At 38.0% G+C, this 17,969-nt stretch overlaps 1 protein-coding gene across 2 annotated transcripts; it reads right to left on the bottom strand.

Moving 5' to 3' along the window:
* Positions 1–543: 543 nt before the first annotated feature.
* Positions 544–16,709, bottom strand: LOC112571792 (MAP kinase-activated protein kinase 2-like). 2 transcript variants are annotated; one of them, XM_025251080.1, is made up of 11 exons: positions 16,517–16,709; positions 7,690–7,858; positions 6,606–6,754; positions 6,208–6,272; positions 5,668–5,747; positions 5,062–5,188; positions 4,435–4,510; positions 3,899–4,023; positions 3,521–3,606; positions 2,427–2,507; positions 544–1,998 (listed from the first exon to the last, which is right to left on the bottom strand). In XM_025251080.1, exons 1-11 carry the CDS (start codon positions 16,678–16,680, stop codon positions 1,837–1,839), a joined length of 1,284 nt encoding a protein of 427 aa, XP_025106865.1. In that variant the 5' UTR covers positions 16,681–16,709; the 3' UTR covers positions 544–1,836. The 2 variants fall into 2 exon arrangements, with proteins under 2 accessions (XP_025106865.1, XP_025106866.1); XM_025251081.1 differs by lacking the exon at positions 16,517–16,709 and adding an exon at positions 16,102–16,154.
* Between the last annotated feature and the right edge of the window lie 1,260 nt (positions 16,710–17,969).

Below are 17,969 nucleotides of genomic sequence, written 5' to 3'. Positions count from 1 at the left end.
CAATGAAGCTCTCTAATACTAATACCTTCAGTATCAAATCTACCTCAGAAAAATTTGCTTTGATGAGCTACTTATACTCAAGGGTCTTTAATGATGCAAAGTTATTAATTTTATATAAATCTCTTGTATTTGCACTTCCCTTATTTTTGGTCCATACATTTATGTTAAAATGTTTTTTGGTCAAAAACCAAATTAATTTTTCGAGCTTCCTTAATGGATCCGTATTATTTTGACTCACAAGATAAAAGCATGGGATAAAAAACATTTCAGCACTGATAAAAAGTATGAGATTACTGTAAAAATTATAAATGCTGTGCATGAAAAACAATGGATACACGATTCTTAGCTGTATTTCCGGTTGCAAATGTTTCCAGGACTTTACTGCTTGTGATCAGTTATTACTTTTAATCAAAAATGTTATTGAAATTGCACTATTTTATTAGGTAAAGACTGAAAATGGTTATATCTTGTATAGTAGTTCAACAACAGATAAGAGGGATGGCTATATGCAGAATATTGTTAACGTTAGCAACTTTAAAAAAAAAAAAAAAAAAAAAAAAACAGTTCAGAAAATCAAGTAGCAATGCAAATGCAAAATTTTGTGGACATCAGCATGAATTATACGAAAAATATGTTCAATATACAAGTAAGATGTGATGTTAAGCTCTAACCAGTTTTTAAGTCTTTATAACACTGACTAAACTGGTATAATAAAATATGAAAATTAGCCTTCCATTTTTTTTTATACCGCTGTTTAAATTTAATTGACTTCATAATATTGCTGCAGTTGCACTAGACTTAAGAACTACATTCATGCACTGCATTCAGAAACACACCAACACACTATATTATCTGACATTTGATTACAAATTTATAAAATTAACATTATAGCACACTATTGCAACCCAATCAGTAACTGCATGTACAAAACATACTTAACACACTTCAGCATGTTCACGAAGCAAACAATTTTAAAATACAATTTAAAAACAAACTGTTTACAAATTGTCTTTGATTTCCCTGATCCTATCAAAGTAAACTTTACTGTTCTCAAATTCTACTTGCATGCACACATGAACAATCTTCAGTATCTTTCTCTCACTCTCAGACACAAAGCTCTTTTGACCGCAATAGTTCTGTACATATAACAATTAAGCAAACAGTAGTCGACTTGATATCTGCACTAGATCAAGTTTCAATTGCATATCAAAATGTAAATAGACTACATCATAAATTTTGGTATGAAAGTGCATAAAAAAGGGGAGACATGGCTGCTTCAAAAGCCACTGCTACAGAAATACTTTCAAGAAAAATTAAATGCACAATGCAAAGATGTGATAATAGACCTTCCTACCCTGTTTTTACAAGGCATCTGGTATGCTGCAGCAAAGTAACAGAAAGCAGGCCAAATAATGAAATAATTTTTCAGGTTTAAAATGTTTAAATTGGTCCTCACTATTGAACTGCCAAATTCTGATTCTTCAAATGCTTTTTAACAGATTTGTCTATGTTCAGCATGATTTACAGGTTCACACCACTCTCTCCAAAGGAATGCAAACATGAAAACTCTTGACCTGGTAAAACACTGTGAACATCAAGCTGTGTGCAGTAGCAGCAGCAGTAATGAGAAGAGAGTTATAAACAACAGTTCCATGGGTATGTTCTCCAATTAACTTATGTAAATAAATGTGCATGCACTGACCTTGGGTCAGCTATTAATTCTTACTAATTGAAGTTGCGTACAATAACACAACTCAACCATATCAAGAAATTAATTAAATTTAAAGTAAAACTATTGGCAACATATTTTTTTATATTTTTACTATATCTTTGTTACTACATGGGTGTTGCAAGCGTTTCTTCTGGAACTGTCTCCTGGCCAGGCTCCTTTCGGCGGCGTTTCTTGAGAAGAGGATTGTTAGATTGCTGCAGGTTCTTGATGTTTATAACCTGATCATAATCTACTCTCATTGTGGCCAAAGCATTTGTCATTTCCTCCTGTTAAAGTAAAAATAAAGCCAATAAACAAATGCTTGTTTAAAAAAAAATATTTGTTTCCTAGATTCATCTATCCAATCCTGTATGCTGTCAATTAAGCTCTAAAATGTCAGTTCATTTTAGTTCTGTTAGCACAGAGCTTTGAGAATTCCTCCACATAGAAATATTTTTACATAATTTATTATTAAACTATCGACAACTATAATACATGTACTTTTAACAAGAGAATGTTTTTCTTATGCATATTTTTAGGTATATTAAGATATTCCTCTGCAAAAAAAAAAAAAAATGTTAACATTAAAGTATTCTTCTGTTGTCAGAATTTAAAGCAAAATATTTACTGCCTTCAATTAACAGCCAAACCTGGGGGGAAAAAAGGGGGAATCTCTGGGTCCTTTGTAAAATAATGAACACAGATAAAACCTCACCTGGACGTCCATCCACACATCCTCTTCTTCCCTCAACACTCTTGCTGACATGAGGGGTGTCTGTGGAACCATGGCCGAGTCCTACAAAAAGATGATTCAACTTTTCATCATCCAATCATCTGTCAAGATCTTACAGCGAAGACTAATAAAATTAGGCCCATTCATCATGGTAATTTGAAACCGAGCAGAAACATTGCTAGTCAAACTTACAATATTTTTTAAAGGCTTACTGATTCCAATTTTCTCCCTTATCCTCCAACCACCATCCCATCAAAAGGAAAAAAGTATCAATGCGTCCAAAATGAAATTATCATCTTGCTGATGCCAACAGACATGTTTAACACATAGAGGTAAAAAGCACTCATGGAGGGGGGAAAAAAGGATTAAAATAAACCACTGGTGACTGAGTGATACACAGATACAGTCAAGTCCATTGAAACACTTTAAAGATTTTCATGTTTATCAAAACTGATTTCATATATAGGTAAGTGCTTTGTTTCTAAAACTACAGGCGTTTACACTGGTATTTTTGAGAGATTAAAAGAAGCGACATTACAACCAATTTTATCTGTATAGTCCTTAATGCACCAAAAACATAAGCCTCATGATACTGACTTTTACCACACAAAAAAAAAACAACAAAAACAAAAGCACAACCCCAAAACAGTATACTGTTATTGTTTTTTCCATTTCCAACATTTTAACTCATGGCATAACACTAAAAATAAAGACCAAATATGTCTCTATATACTACAAATATTAACTATAGCATAAACCAATTTTCTCATAAAGTCTTTTTCTCAGCTATGCTCTGCATACAATGGTGACCAATGATCCAGAAACAATGCATTCAAAAATTTAAAAAATGAAAAACAACATCACAATGCGGACGGACGTTTACTCGACTGGAAACGGACGTTTCGCCGGACGGAATGTCAAGAGAGAGAGAGAGAGAGCTTACTTACTTCTCAAAGAATGAAACAAATTTTACACACAGACTTCACAGACAGTTCACTTTGAACTGGAGGCCATTTATTTACACGGATGATGATGGTGTGGAAAAAAAAAAAATGTTTTAGACTTCGTCAACTTACCGCCACCCACTTATTGGCCATTACTTGCTTTATGTTCATTCGTTGATCTGGATCTGTGCGCAATAATCCTCGTATCAAGTCTTTGGCTGCAAGGTGATAAAAGATCTTTTAAAATTTTTTTTTTCAGTCTAAGAATTATAGTGTCCTCTCTTGTACACACTTGCATATGTATAAAATAATTTTTAAATTCCTCACTTTGATTTCAGTCACCAAGAGCAATTATCTAAAGCTTATTTACTGTCTTGCATATTGGGTACTTTTTGTTTTGCAATTTATTTCTTTAAAAATATTTTGATTTAATTTAATTCACTTTGTCTAAGTAAAACTGCTCATTTGAAGCCAATGCTAAGAATGGTAGATTTTCATTTCTACTCATACCATCAAGTGAAACCCTGCTCCACTCTGGGTTTGGAAATTCATATTGTCCATTTCTAATCCTCTTCTTCATTCCTGGTGAAATAGCTGCTCCATGGTTACTGTAAAATGGGGGATAACCACACAATCTGCACAGAAAGAAGAATATGTAGATCAACCAACTTATCTAAAGCTTCCCTCCAGATATTTCTGAAAGTTAAAAACTAGAGCTTCCGTCCCTCTAACCTAAGTTTCACGTACAAAATAAGGAAATTATTTTATTGATTCAGCTTGAATTTCTTAAGCGAATTTACCCTAAGGTATGCCTTTGTGTTAAAGAACATTCCCAACTGTTGGTTTTGCAAGTAAACATACCATACAATTAAAAAAAATCTCTCCCTTTCTCATCATTTAACAGATAAATACCCTACCATTTATGCGCACTCAAAGTATCACTGACAAGTACAGGACAACAAAAAAAAAAATTGCCAAATGGACACTGTATGTCAAAAACTATTGACTATACATAACATGCGCACAACATGAACGTGAAAACTTACAGTATGTACATGATAACACCTAGTGACCACATATCACATGACTTGTCATACTTCTCGGGACCTAAAACTTCGGGTGCTGAAACACAAAAAGGATGAGAGAGGGTTAAGCATATAAATACCAGATTCTATATATATATACACACACACATATATACATATTTGACAATCTGTGGCACATCATTCTAAGCAGTAGCTCAAATGTATAACCATGAGAAAGAAAACCTACATTTTGTCATATACTATGACTATTATCAGTGACCTATATGTCTGTATCTCACAAATTGTGTGTACAGCTTATAACTTCCTCATACACAGGAGAAAAATTCAACCAGCAGATATTTCCTGCATTGAACATTTTAGTCATGTGACATTGCAAAAAACAGACTGGTCATCCTAATCTCTAGCAATCAAATAAAAGTGCACAAACCAACTGAAATAATTTTCAAATATATTAGTATGAAGTATTAATATATGGACAACATAAAAACTGAAATCCACTTAAAACCCAAACCATATACTCACTGTGAATATTCCGAGTAAGAAATAATGCACCAACTGATCAAATGTACATAAATGCATAGGTGCATGAATATAATTTGTATGCAGTCATTAACTGTATCAACTTACCAACATAATATGGTGTGTAGCATGGTGTTTGAAGAGACTTGTAAGCATTGATTTCTTTGGCAAAACCAAAGTCAGTCAGCTTGAGAATAGCATGTGGTGTCTTGTCTGTATATAGCAGGTTTTCAGGCTGCAACCATAGCCAAAAGTAAGGAATCCTCAGAGAAGGACAGCAGGTAAGGAAGAGAAGAGAGAAGTGGTAGAAATATGAGGAATTGTGTCGTTATCTTAACATACTGACTGCATGCCGTAATGCATTTTATGACCGATAAATATTCCTTACCAGGTATTGCTATAATAAATATAAAATAAAAATGTACAAAAATTTTTAACTTTACATTTTTATTTGCTCTCCTTTTATTTTTAGTTTAAATTTTTTTAAATTTGTGAAATTAATAAATACATAGATAACTCTCGATGTCAATGTTATATTCTGAACAACTCAAAAATATAAACATATATCAATATGATCACCACCAGAATTGGGTTGCTTTAGCTTTAAAAAACATCAGACTAAGTCCCTGTGACAAATCTTTAAGAATACATATACAAGCTTCAGTCATGTAAGTGATGACAACCATTAAACCAGTACTCAGAAAGAAGTCTTACCTTTAAGTCTCTGTGTGCAATATTCATGGAATGCAGATGATCAATGGCCTTCGCAATGCTTCTTATGATTTCTGCTGCCTCTGTTACCACAAATGTTTTGTATCATTAACTTCATATTTAATTCTATCACAGTAAATTAATAAGTTATAATAACATTTAAGTTACACCACAAACTTTGATAACTGGCAGACTAATAACTTAACTACTTATTTGCAATAAATGTCAGCATCATGATTATAAGTCTCAATGTTCTGAAATGTAAATTTTAAGCTTAGAAATTTGATAAAAACACCTCGCCTTAATCAGTTTCAGTCAAATTTATGTTTATTCTTTTTTTATGACTCAGACAAGAATCAGCTGTAAGGTGACATTCTTTTTATTAATGTTTAAACTTCTTTGCCTCAATACATGCTTTTAAAAAGGTGAGGTAAATGCACCAAACAAGACTACAATTAACATTCAGACAATAATATTTAGGATGGAAAACCCATTCCACATTACTAAATTTTCTAATCATGCACTAATTAACTGTGTTTCTACCTCTTTCTGTGAAAGCACTGTCTGCTCTCTCCTGTATTCTTGTGAACAGCTCCCCACCTTCCATGCTTAAAAAGTCAAAACACAAGATTTATATGCAAAAGCTGGTGCTAGTTCACCTTACACCATAAGTTACAGGCTCAAGTCTAGATATGAAAGTGTACAAACCGATGCTTAACTAACCTTGTAATAAGGTTAACATTACAGAAAAACATATGTCTTTAAACAGTTATCCTAGTTTACTGGCAGCATTTTCAAAACAAAAGACAAAAAAAAAAACTGTCAGATATCAATTTAAATAGTAAAATAATTCAACACTAATATGTTCCAACAATGCTAATGAGACTAGAAACATGTTAAAGAAATCAAATATTATGATGACTAAATATTAAAAATCTTACCATTCCATGACCACAAGTAAGCATCGCTGCCCTGAATAATTGTTTTCATAGACATCATGTATTTTGACAATGTGGTGGGTACTGGGATGATGGCAGGCTCGCCAGTGTATGTCAACCTCTCTTCTGGCCTTAGGAACATCTTTTAATACCTGATTTAAACATGAAATTAGATGATACTAAAGATAAAAAACATTTAGCTTTATCATTAGAATGGAATAAATAACTTTTTCTGTCATATTCCCAACAGTTATCCCTTTCCCTCATAAATACTCTTACTTATATTCAAATCTGACATATTAATGTGCATAAAACAAACTTTTAAAACATAGGTAAGGTTCAGAACCTATGCAGTTCATTAAATTGTTTTTATAATATAGCACATGACATATAGAAATAGATCGTATTTAAATGGGGTCACAAAAATTCAACCCTTAATTTGCTCATTATACTCCAAAATGATTAAAATACACAGAAAAGGGTCAATTTAAAAATTAATGAAAACTAGCTATTTAGCTATTGTGATCTCTGTTACTAGCCACATTAACACCACACACATACACACTTTGTTAAGGTCTGGTTCTCAATCTACAAATGGCTATGCGTGCGACTGTAATATACTGATTTTTTTAAAAGTAAAAGTGACTTCTGGTTGAGACATTTACGATACATTTTTCTGAAGGTGGGGACCTAAGCCTGAGTATTGATGGATGGTCTCACCAAGCTGTGATTGTGAAGCTAATGTCACCGATGTCAAATGCATTTCCCACACTAAGCCGTCCTACTTTGAAACCAGACAACTACAAAATTGTAACTGCTACTTAGCAATGAAAAGAAATTTATGAAGTTAACACTATTCTCAACACTAACAGTCTACAATGGTTACTAAAGCTGTCCATGGGGAGCTCTGCTAATACAAGTGTACTAAAAGCGTATTGCCGAGAAATTGAGTCCCCTGTCACGGTGACAGTTGTCTGGTAAGTTTGAAAATCCTGTAATCCAGTTCTAAAATAAGAAGTTAAAATTATTTAAAAGAATAAACAAAAATTATAAGGTCATTCGAAAAATCGAACGGATTTAAACTTACCTTCAGCGCGTACTTATCTCCGGTGACACGAGAATAACATTCCAACACTTTGCCGTTGATACCAAGACCTAGAACGCTTCCCGTTAGGCGATAATCGTCTGAAATAGGGTGTTTCTTGGGTTGAAGAGGTTTAGCTACTGTGTGGCTCATTCTTTTCGAACCGTAACGTCTGTTTTGATAAAAGAAAGGAACAAAAAAGCACAAAAGTTAACACAATTTCACTAATGATAGGAAGAACCGGACATAGTAGCGTGACGCTAACGGAAGTGACGATATAAACTAAATATAGATGACGAATGGTGCAATGTCGCATAACGAGGTGCGGCTTGGCCACAACACTAATGATGGATGTGTCTGATTATCTTTGTTTTTGTTTTCTTTTTTAAACTGCAGTCTTTCAGTCAAATTTCAGACCCATAAAACACTAACATTTAGTATGATAGCATAAAAATATTTACACAGCTGTATGCAATGCGGAAGTAAGTCCGTGCTTAGATTATTCTTTGATAAGAAAACTGTCTCCTTCCGAAGGCAGCGGTTCGATACTCTTAGTGTGATTAATGCATGAAGGGTAACTGGGGCAAAGTCCAACTATTTCATGGCATTTACAAGATCTTTAAGTCAATAAATAATAAAAAAAGAGCATAGACTCGCCCCCTGTACTGGTAGCTTGAAAAAGAAACACAAAAACAATGGAGCGATATGTTAGTGAAAAGAGGGAAATACCAGGAAGTCACTCAAAAAAAAAAAAAAAAAAAAAAAAACCACCTAAAAACAATGCAGCAGCAAGCTGTCAGAGACTGCAGCTGGCGACATTTTCGTTTAGGCTAACTTTTCCCCAATCTTTTCCCCCCTTTCCCATTGTTTTTTGTTCAGAAAATTACAGCCATGCGCGTCACTTAAAGAAGAGAAAGGTTCTGAGAAATGCGCGGTTTGTCGTCGTGCGAACATGACAATTGTTTGGAGCACTTCGGTGGCTTAACTGTTTTTGGCACTTTGCCCGATTAAGAATGGCCATCACGACAACTATAAGGTCTCTCCAAGATAGGATTTCCTCAGCTCGTAACTTATTAGACCACCGCCAAGTGCATGCGGTCCGTCGTTATACGGCCCCTGACAGTTTTTGCAAAGGAAAAGAGTGGTAAATATTAACAAGACCGTAGTATTCGCAAGAAGTGGGCTGTCACACGAAGATAATTCAGACCATAATATCTTCGATTTTCTGTGGAAATGGTCATTACGCCATTCCGCACAAACCAGCGCACAAAGTATATTTCATATGTACAATGTATCCAGTCTCTAAAGTATATAGTGCTAATATTTTTCTCTCATGAACTTTTACAGACTCATTCCACATTCTTTATTGCGACTACTTGTTGTTGTTGTTGTTGTTCCCTTATTTGGCACGAACACCTTTCCGGCCAGACCTCACATCCAGACAGCGAATTAAACTCACGAGTTTCGTTACACAACATATCAAGGACGACTATCATGGAAGTATTTTGCTTTAATGTCTTGCTTTTAAAAGAAAAGTGACGGTTACAAAAATAACTTCCTGGTAACAATTTTCAGAAAGCCATCAGTCGTTCACTGTTACCAACTTCCCGAAACTACAATTCGTCTGCATGCTCTATACCTTGAAAGTTCTGTTCGCTCGTGAATTTAACTTCCCTCGAGATTTATGCACTTTGTGGTCGAGACAACTGTGTGAATCGCAAACTAGGAACAGTTTCTGTTCTGCGGCAAAACAGGTTTAACTGCTGTTTCATAATTAATTTTCCTTTCATTCCTTCTCCTCTTTTCATTTATTCATTCGCTGTTCATTTCCTTCATTTGCAATCCCGCAGACAAGTGGACAGGAATCTTTGTCCATTAAGAACCATGTAATGTCACATTATTAACAATCACAAAAATGCCCCTTGCACGATTTACGTTGAAAAGCATACTGATTTCTGTTAATCACGTGATCTTATTCACTTTATCTATCTCTATGAGAGGGCGGGGTATTAGAGAAGTATTGAAAATAAATATTTACACAGTGAAATACAAGCATCAAATGTCTGAAATTCAACAAAAATATTATAAGATGTAAGTTGTTCGAGGTCGGGGAAAAAATATAAAGTTTCATGAGTTTCATAACTGGAGTTTCATGATGAGTCACGACAATCGTTTCCGCTCAAAACTTCGAGGGGTTTACCGACAATACTGTATGATGCGTTTTGGAAATTGCCGTAAATCCATAAAAGACGAACCGACCTACTCTGTAACTCGAAAAGTATTGTGCAATCCAATATTTAATTGCTCCTTATCCCTCGCAAGACTACAGCTGACGGGTTAGATTAATCCCTTGTGGACAGCTGGCTTCCCACATGACTAATAGGAGTATGGAGCCATTTATTCTTACAAGGGTCGTCGACTGTTGTGTCCCGATACTCCCGTTACACACCTCACCACTCATAGGATTGAACTCACGCAAAGGTTACGATTGCAGGTCACAACCTCATCGCACCAACATTAAAAAAAAAAATAAAATAAATAAAAAAAAAAGGAGGCGGGCATGCGGATGTACAAAATCGAACTAATTTGAATAATGTAAGCATACCCCAGAGGGACAAAGAGGAATGGGGTTGTTTTTGTCGTTTGAATTTTACTGGTTAAGAGAATGAATGAAATACGTAGAAAACAATATTTTGCATATGTACTCCATGACTTATAGGAAGCAATACGTTTGTCAGAGACAGAGAAAAATTAGGCAGCCATTCTCTAAATCGGATATTTTCATGGCGGTGGCCTCTCCCCGAGCATGGAGGGATAGTAGACACAATCCATTAATCAACCAACCAGCCAAGGATGCAAAAAAAAAAATAAATAAAATAAATAAAAAAAAATAAAAAAAGGTGCTGATGGAAGCAATGACCTCTTGACAGTCCACAAAGTAGGTTAATCGATGTTTAGCAAACCACTGTCATAAGCTTAGCAATGTCCATGGCAACGGAATGTTTGTCAGCAACTATACGACCCTTCGACCGTCTGCTGCAGGAAGTGGTATTGAGAAGCACTCTATAGACTCTCGTGCACCAAGCCGCTTTCTCTGCACCAGGTGCTCTGTTCACTCAAGTACGTGTGCGTGCGTGAGCACCCTAATATGAACAAGTGCTGTGCACGCGTGTGGACAGCTGCAAAGCCGATCGCCATAGGCAAAATGTTAGCCCTTAAGACAAACAACAAGCTCCAATATTGACATCAATACAACACTCGTTAAAAACGTGAGTTTTTCTCAAGATACTGAAATCTCCAACCTTGAGGAGTGATTACAACTCGGAAAATGCATTCTTTACGTTTTGCTTCGCTGCACATACATACCAGCTTCTCCCCTCCCTCCTTTCCTTCTAGCATGGATGTGTGTAGGTAGGCTGCTGTCTGTCTGCCGAGACCAATGCTTAGCCTCTTGAGAAGTTCTCCGCTGTTAGTCTCGGCGAGCCTAAACAATGTGACTAAACCGGAAGCTTTGTAGTAGCATGCCTCGTTTTAGTAAACTGGAAAAAAATCGTCTGGCAGCAGTCCAGTAATACAAGTTCGTGCTTCTTATCTTCAATCCGTGGGTTTTAAGGAAGGGGGCTTGGAGAATGGCAAGATAAGTCTGGTTTTCTGTGTACTTAGATTGGAGATCAAAAGAGAGAGAAAAAAAAAAAAAAAAAAACCAACTAACCCCCAGTTCGTTGCAAAGCTGAGGTTTACTTTGTGTGACGGTATCTGGCCTACAAGACAAACGCTGATATAGTTCCTTGCCACTGGTGCTGTTGCGCTTTCATTTGTTTAGTGGGACAAAGCCATCTAATGGCAGTTAATATGTATGTGATGTTGTTTTGTAAAATTAGTAGATGGAAGGTTGGGGGTGGGTGTGGTAAGGGAGAGAGGACATACGTTATGAATGAGATATATGATGAATAGTAGATGGTACAGATAGTCCGTGGCCGGGTGTGCAAACAAAACATTTAGAATCTTCCTAATGGCTCGTAACCGGGTATATTCATTGTTGAATATGCAACTATCACATACATCATATATGACTGTCATATAAAACCCTTACCAAATGCTGTCACACATTCTACAATATGGGTATAGTTAATTCAATGAGATTATACAGTGTACACACCCGTCTTTAAGAATGTAATCAATCAAGTGATCTTTGACAACCACCTGCAGCCAACAGCTACTCCGGCTGCATTTGAATAAAGAAAGATTGCGGTGGCAGACGAAGAGTCAATGACATGTCAACAACAGCAAGATCAAAGCTCCGAGTATTCTAACCTTTGGCAAGGAATTGGAAGACAGTAAACCTGACGATGGGGTCTTAGCTTACACCAAGAAAGCATAGCAGTCACTCGGCAGAATTATTAAACAGGATCCTCTAATTTAATCAAATATATTTTGTCGACTACATAAGGCTTTTCATTCTTTTTTTCCGACCACCATGTAAAATTCTACCAAGGTAAAATATTTGACGGGTTCCACGTCTGTTCTCTGATCCCAAGAGGACCCTGTAAGCTGTATTTGAGTGGATTCTTGACTGTTTCCCGCACAGACCCTTGAAAATCGTCAGTCTGAAGAGATTGCCTGATACGACACTCGCAGAGCCGACCGTAGTATTTTAATTACAGGGTATATGACATGAGAGAAGAGCTGAGTGAAACTCAGGACCACATTAAAGAAGCAAAAATCGTCTTGGTTCTTAAACACAATAAGCAATCCTCTCCTCCCCCCTTGCACACACACACACGGTGAATGAAAGACAAAATGGAACATGGGAGAAGAGGAAGGAATAACAAATGAAAGGAGGTGAAGACTTAACCAGACAAAGGCTTGGATAGACTCGTCCTCATTTATCCCTCGTCTGTCAGGATCGCCACGAAGTCAGGACCGCGTGACTCCTAAGTCGGACCCAGTGACAAGAAGATAGAACTCAGTGCTCGGCCAGGTAAACAAGGCAAGGCCGACATAGACTGGTCACGTTGTTTGTTTAACCATGCCATGCACTTTTTGGCTGAGATTCAAAGAAACACAATGATAGTAGGCTGGGTAATAAAAGATATTCAAGTATGTTTCTATAGCTCAGCATCCTAGCACGTGGCTGTCTCTGCTTTACATTATACCAGTTACATTAAACATTTAACTGAACATCGCATTTACACTAAACACTAAACTAAACACCACATTTAATGTTCTCAATGATGCTGACACACGAGTAAACAAGGCTTTAATACGAGTACACACTGCTTCAAGTGTTCTCGACAAAGATGTGGATTGGGGGAAAAATAGTAATTTGTGGTGATATTAGGGGAGCTCTGTTGATCTAGTACTGTATGCTTGACAATTCTTCATAACATTTTCTTCATTTTGGTAGTGAATTCTGTGACTTACTTTAGTACAAACGTACACTTTGTAGTTTTTGAGTGGTTTTAGGCTACTTCCCATGTGGTCGTCTGCAAAGTTGTATCCGAGACATTAATCTTTAGTCATATGGCCTGATGATGATATTGATGATATTGATGATATATTCCATTCAGATTGTACTGCTATAAATTTCTCGTTGATATCAACGAACGTGTAGTTGAGTTAAGTAACTCTTCCAACAAACATTTCTCACTGCGGACTACTCACTCAAAAGTCGCGATGTGATTGGTCATGATATCAGCATAGAAAGCGGAGTGTCTAGCGGCTAATACGGCTCATTTCCTGTGGCAGAATTCCATGGCAACGGGAAGCTGCAACAAGGCAGTCTGTCAAAAGGCTAAAACTCTTTGCCAGAGATTCCGATTGAGGATCAAAACCTCTGATTGATAGCAGTGTCCCAGCTCCTAAAAATATATTGCAGTTCCACAAATAGACGATCGGTTGCTGGTGGAGGTCTACAGCAAAGGTTATACATACCGCAGCGCACTAGCTTTCTGATGATAGTACATCCCGAGAAGAAGTGCTTTCGCCGGAGACGAGATCCGATCCGACCACCCACGATTCTCTCAGTATTTGCCATAAGCGCCTATCCCCTGCGCCGCATGGTGGCTATACAACATGAGTATACAAATCTGATGATTACCTAGTGGAAGAGGGGAGAGGGTTAGCAGCAAAGATGAAATTGCTTTCAGAGAGGCAGGTGCACAGGTCCTTGATGACCTTTTTGTATATTACTGTGGTGACATGGGAACCTTTATACAGTCTTTATACACAGCATCGTGCTAGGAATGCAATCAATAGCTGATTGTTTTATCAAGAACATGCTATGTCGTTCCTTTCTGTGTATGCTGGCAACATGGCACTGAAAGAAGAAGCACCAGGCAGTGCGTGTAATTAGAGAGCGCAGACAAGAGCAATTTAAAGCGCAGCAGGGTGGGGACATGCCTTCTAATCTCTTCGTCCAGACAAGCAACCGATGCAGGCTAAACAGGGATGCCATCTGTCTAGATTTGGATGTACTGAAGCCCTTGGACATGTCTTTTGTATTTGGCTGAAAGAGAAAGGTTGGTAATCGAACACACCCATAGTTTTAAGAGCACACCCGAGTCAAACATGAAATTTAGTTTACAGCTGCCAGCTGTTTGAAAACCACAGCACACTCATTAGATTGTCATTTGTTGTTGTATAAGTATAAGTGTGGAAAGTCTCTGGTGTGAAATGACCTGAGCTCTGAGGTCACTCTGAAAGCTGTATTGAGGCGCACGCTAATGAAGTGTTGTTATAATAAGGACGAGTCTATCGCGATGTTACGGAAAACGATTCTTTGCATCTTTTCAAAACGCAGTGAAAATTGTGGTGTTCAAAAACCTGTGAACACTGATATTTAATTTGTTCCGATTGTTGACTTTCAATAAAATACGCCAAAATCGTTTGAAATTAATTTTGGACAGGGGTTTGCGTTTAATTCTGTTTTATCTCGAGAGGAAATCTGTAGTTGTTGTTTATTTGTTTTGTTTGTTTTTTTTTTTGAAAACTTGTCATCCATCATGGTTACTCATAAGTGAGCTATTTTTTTTAAAAATAAAGTAATGTATATTATTTCTACATATAAACTCCTTCCCATCATTTTTTGGAAATAGGGAGACCGGAATAGTAAGTTTTCAGACCAAAGCAAAGACACGTATGCGATACTTTTGAAAGGAAAAACAAAACAATTTCTTTGCATCAGCATGCGATCCATTACTGTAAAAAAAAAAAAATAAACAAAAAAAAAAGAACAAAACAAAACCCAGAACATCAGGAAAGATAGACTATGAACAGATGTGTTTATAAACAAAGCAGTCAACGCTCATCTCTACTGCTAGTGACTGGACGAGAAGAGGAAGACAACGAAACCGAAGATAAATATAATGATGATATGATGACGACGACAATGATGACGACGATGATGATGATGATGCATGTTGGGGAGTGGAAATGGTGAGTCATCGTACGAGGAAAAAAAAAAAAAAAAGACTAACGATTCACCGACGCTTTGTTCATCGTGAACACATGTTAGTCGATACAAACGAATGCAAATTTAGCAACAGCCAGCGTGTGTCTTTGTTGTGGTGATGCCGAGTCTCAAAGCTAGTAAGTTTACCTCCCTCCGATGCTAGCGGTACGTATGACCGACAACAGCTACAACATATACAGTGCTCCTATTTATTGTCTCGGAAGTGAATTTAGCCACAAGGGCGGCTGACGTAAGCATGTCTCAAGCGTGCTCAGTTTTTCCCTCGACGGTTTAAGCCCGAGCTACAGCCAGACCAGCCTCTTGTCAGCCTTCTTTGCCGTGTCTTCTCTCGTTCACATGCCTTCCCATTAAGTTACAAGAGCTTTGAGTAAGTGTCGACAGCGGAATAAGTGAACAAATTGATGTTATACTCCGCGAAGTACGCTATTAATGAGCCAGAATGGGTTAGGTAGTGGTGTAAGGACTACATTCTATAACCTGAGAGACCGTCTGTGAGTGGTGTAAGTAGGTCTCGAGGGGTGGTGGTGGGGTGAGAGTAAAAGTTTGCCCACGGTCACACACCAACTGCTTGACCTGCGAGTTAACCTGTCGAGTCATTCTTGATTCACGTGGTCTTACTGACAAGACGTTAGCTGTACGTCCCGTGGCCTTACACGTGGACTTGAAAACGACTGACAAATGGAGGCCGTAGTTTAAGATAATGTACGTATGACGCTGATCAAAATTAAAACAATATGTCTTAATGGTACTTATGTATTGATATATGAACAGACTGTTTACACCCGCGACATGAAACTTTCGATCATACACGTATAAACACTCGTTGCTTTCTCTCTCTCTCACACACATTTCCTTACTCGTTGATACAAAAATGAGCTGTGAAGGTTAAGGGGGGAGAGTGATAAAGAAATGTGATAAAGAAAGGAAGATAGAGAGCTTACAGTAGGCCACAAAAGGCTGAACATCGTGTGCGACACATCCTCCAAGTGGTCAAACCAAAACATTTGTAGAGATACCCGTGACAGTAGTACCAAACGTGCATGGTTACAGGTGGAAGCAACAATCCCAAGAATGGTCTAACTACCTCGACCTGACCTTTCTGTGACTCAGTGCTCGTGGTGACACCCAGCCAGCCTACTGCTGTCTATCAATGACCTACGGCAGCCATCTCATGACCCCTAACTGTGACCCAGCGACACACAACGGAACAGGCAAGACACTCTTGTCAAAACTTCCGGTGCACCTGAAGAGTTGAATAGTAAGGTATCCGGTATAGACTGGTAGTCGCTCCCCCACCCCATACCTCCGCCTAGAAACCATGGCCACAACCGACAATAATACAGGAATATGACTCACCGGAGAAGACTGTCCATCCCACACATCATCCTCCCAGTCAGGTTCTTTCGAAGTCTTCCCGCCAGGCGCGTGAGCTTGGCTCGTTTGGACAGCCGGCCACCTTCTTTCTCTCCGCTTGTCGCCGGCCGCTCGTCGCAGCAGCGTCTTGTCGCTCCGCACAGCATCTCTCGATTCCACTGGCGACGGCCTTGTGCAGCCGCCGTCTCGTCCGCGTCTGCGCGCACGCGAGAGCCCGACGTCACACACGCGGGGGGCAGTTCGCCTGATGGAAGTTTGGTTGGTGGGTGGGTGGGAGGAGAACACACGGGCGGCAACTACTCACCACCACCACCGTCACCACACCTACGCCGTGGCGAGCCACCCTGGATGAGCTGAGCGAGTCAGGGATGAAGGAGATCGATTTCGTGATCACAGACTTTCCACGGACGAACTCTTTCATCATCTCGCTCACGTGGTTCGCCGTGGTTGCGTCTCGGTACAGTTAATGAATGTATAGTCAGCAGGCGGTTCGACAGGTAGAGTTGACAGTATAATATTATATTATATATATGTTATTTTGTAACGGCCCCGGGTGACCAGAGTTTGACAATCAGAACGATCAGGGGAGTTTACAATTCTAGAACAACAGGACAGGCAACATTCGATATAATAATTCCTCGACCGCCCCAAATCTTATACGCAGTTATCAGCAGTCCCCCCTGTCCCTCTCTCTCCCCCTCTCTTATTCCTTTTCTCCATCTCTCAAACATTTACAATATTTTGAGTTTCCGGTTTAGTCTATAATTCAAACTGCCATTATAATATCTGTTATTTAGCTTATTTAATCTTAACAAAGAGATATCAGGAATACAAGCATAAAATTATTAACATCGTTGTCGTAATATTAATTACTGCTCGCTATTAGAGTTTTGCATTCTGGCAGCGGTCCATAAACAGCGGATTAGTTCACAACAAAGGAATCATTGTGGAATCAAGATGCCATCGAATTGTTAAAATGTGAGCTTTAATCTTCACAAATAAGGCGATCATCTAGTCAACGAATTCCTTTGGCGATCGCCCAACTCTGTATCCTCTAAAGAAACGAACAGGACCTACCAACTTGAAAATGACCGACTCCCGCTTCCTGTTAGCATTATAAATACGTTAGTGCGAAACAATTATTTGTCATTGTTGATAAGTCCGACAGTTTCAGTTTGCTGATGAGTCTCGTGGTCACAGCTGTGCCCACTATGTGATTTCAGTGACTTTTCCACGTGCCATCGCCACTTACTGTTAATGTTTCCTGCATGATTTTTTGTAACCTAGTCACATACGAATCCGGTTGCCAGAAATGTCCTGAGGGCCAATTCCACCAATCCGAACACAGCTCACAAATAGTACAGGAAATACATACTTATATTTACTACACAAGAAAATATAACATAGACAATAAAGATTTTCATCTCAGGAAAAT

Source organism: Pomacea canaliculata, linkage group LG9 (genome assembly GCF_003073045.1).
Source record: "Pomacea canaliculata isolate SZHN2017 linkage group LG9, ASM307304v1, whole genome shotgun sequence".
Classification (NCBI taxonomy): Eukaryota; Metazoa; Mollusca; class Gastropoda; order Architaenioglossa; family Ampullariidae; genus Pomacea; species Pomacea canaliculata.
The sequence above is the reverse complement of the archived record's forward strand: the minus strand, read 5'-3'. Positions and strand labels throughout refer to the sequence as shown.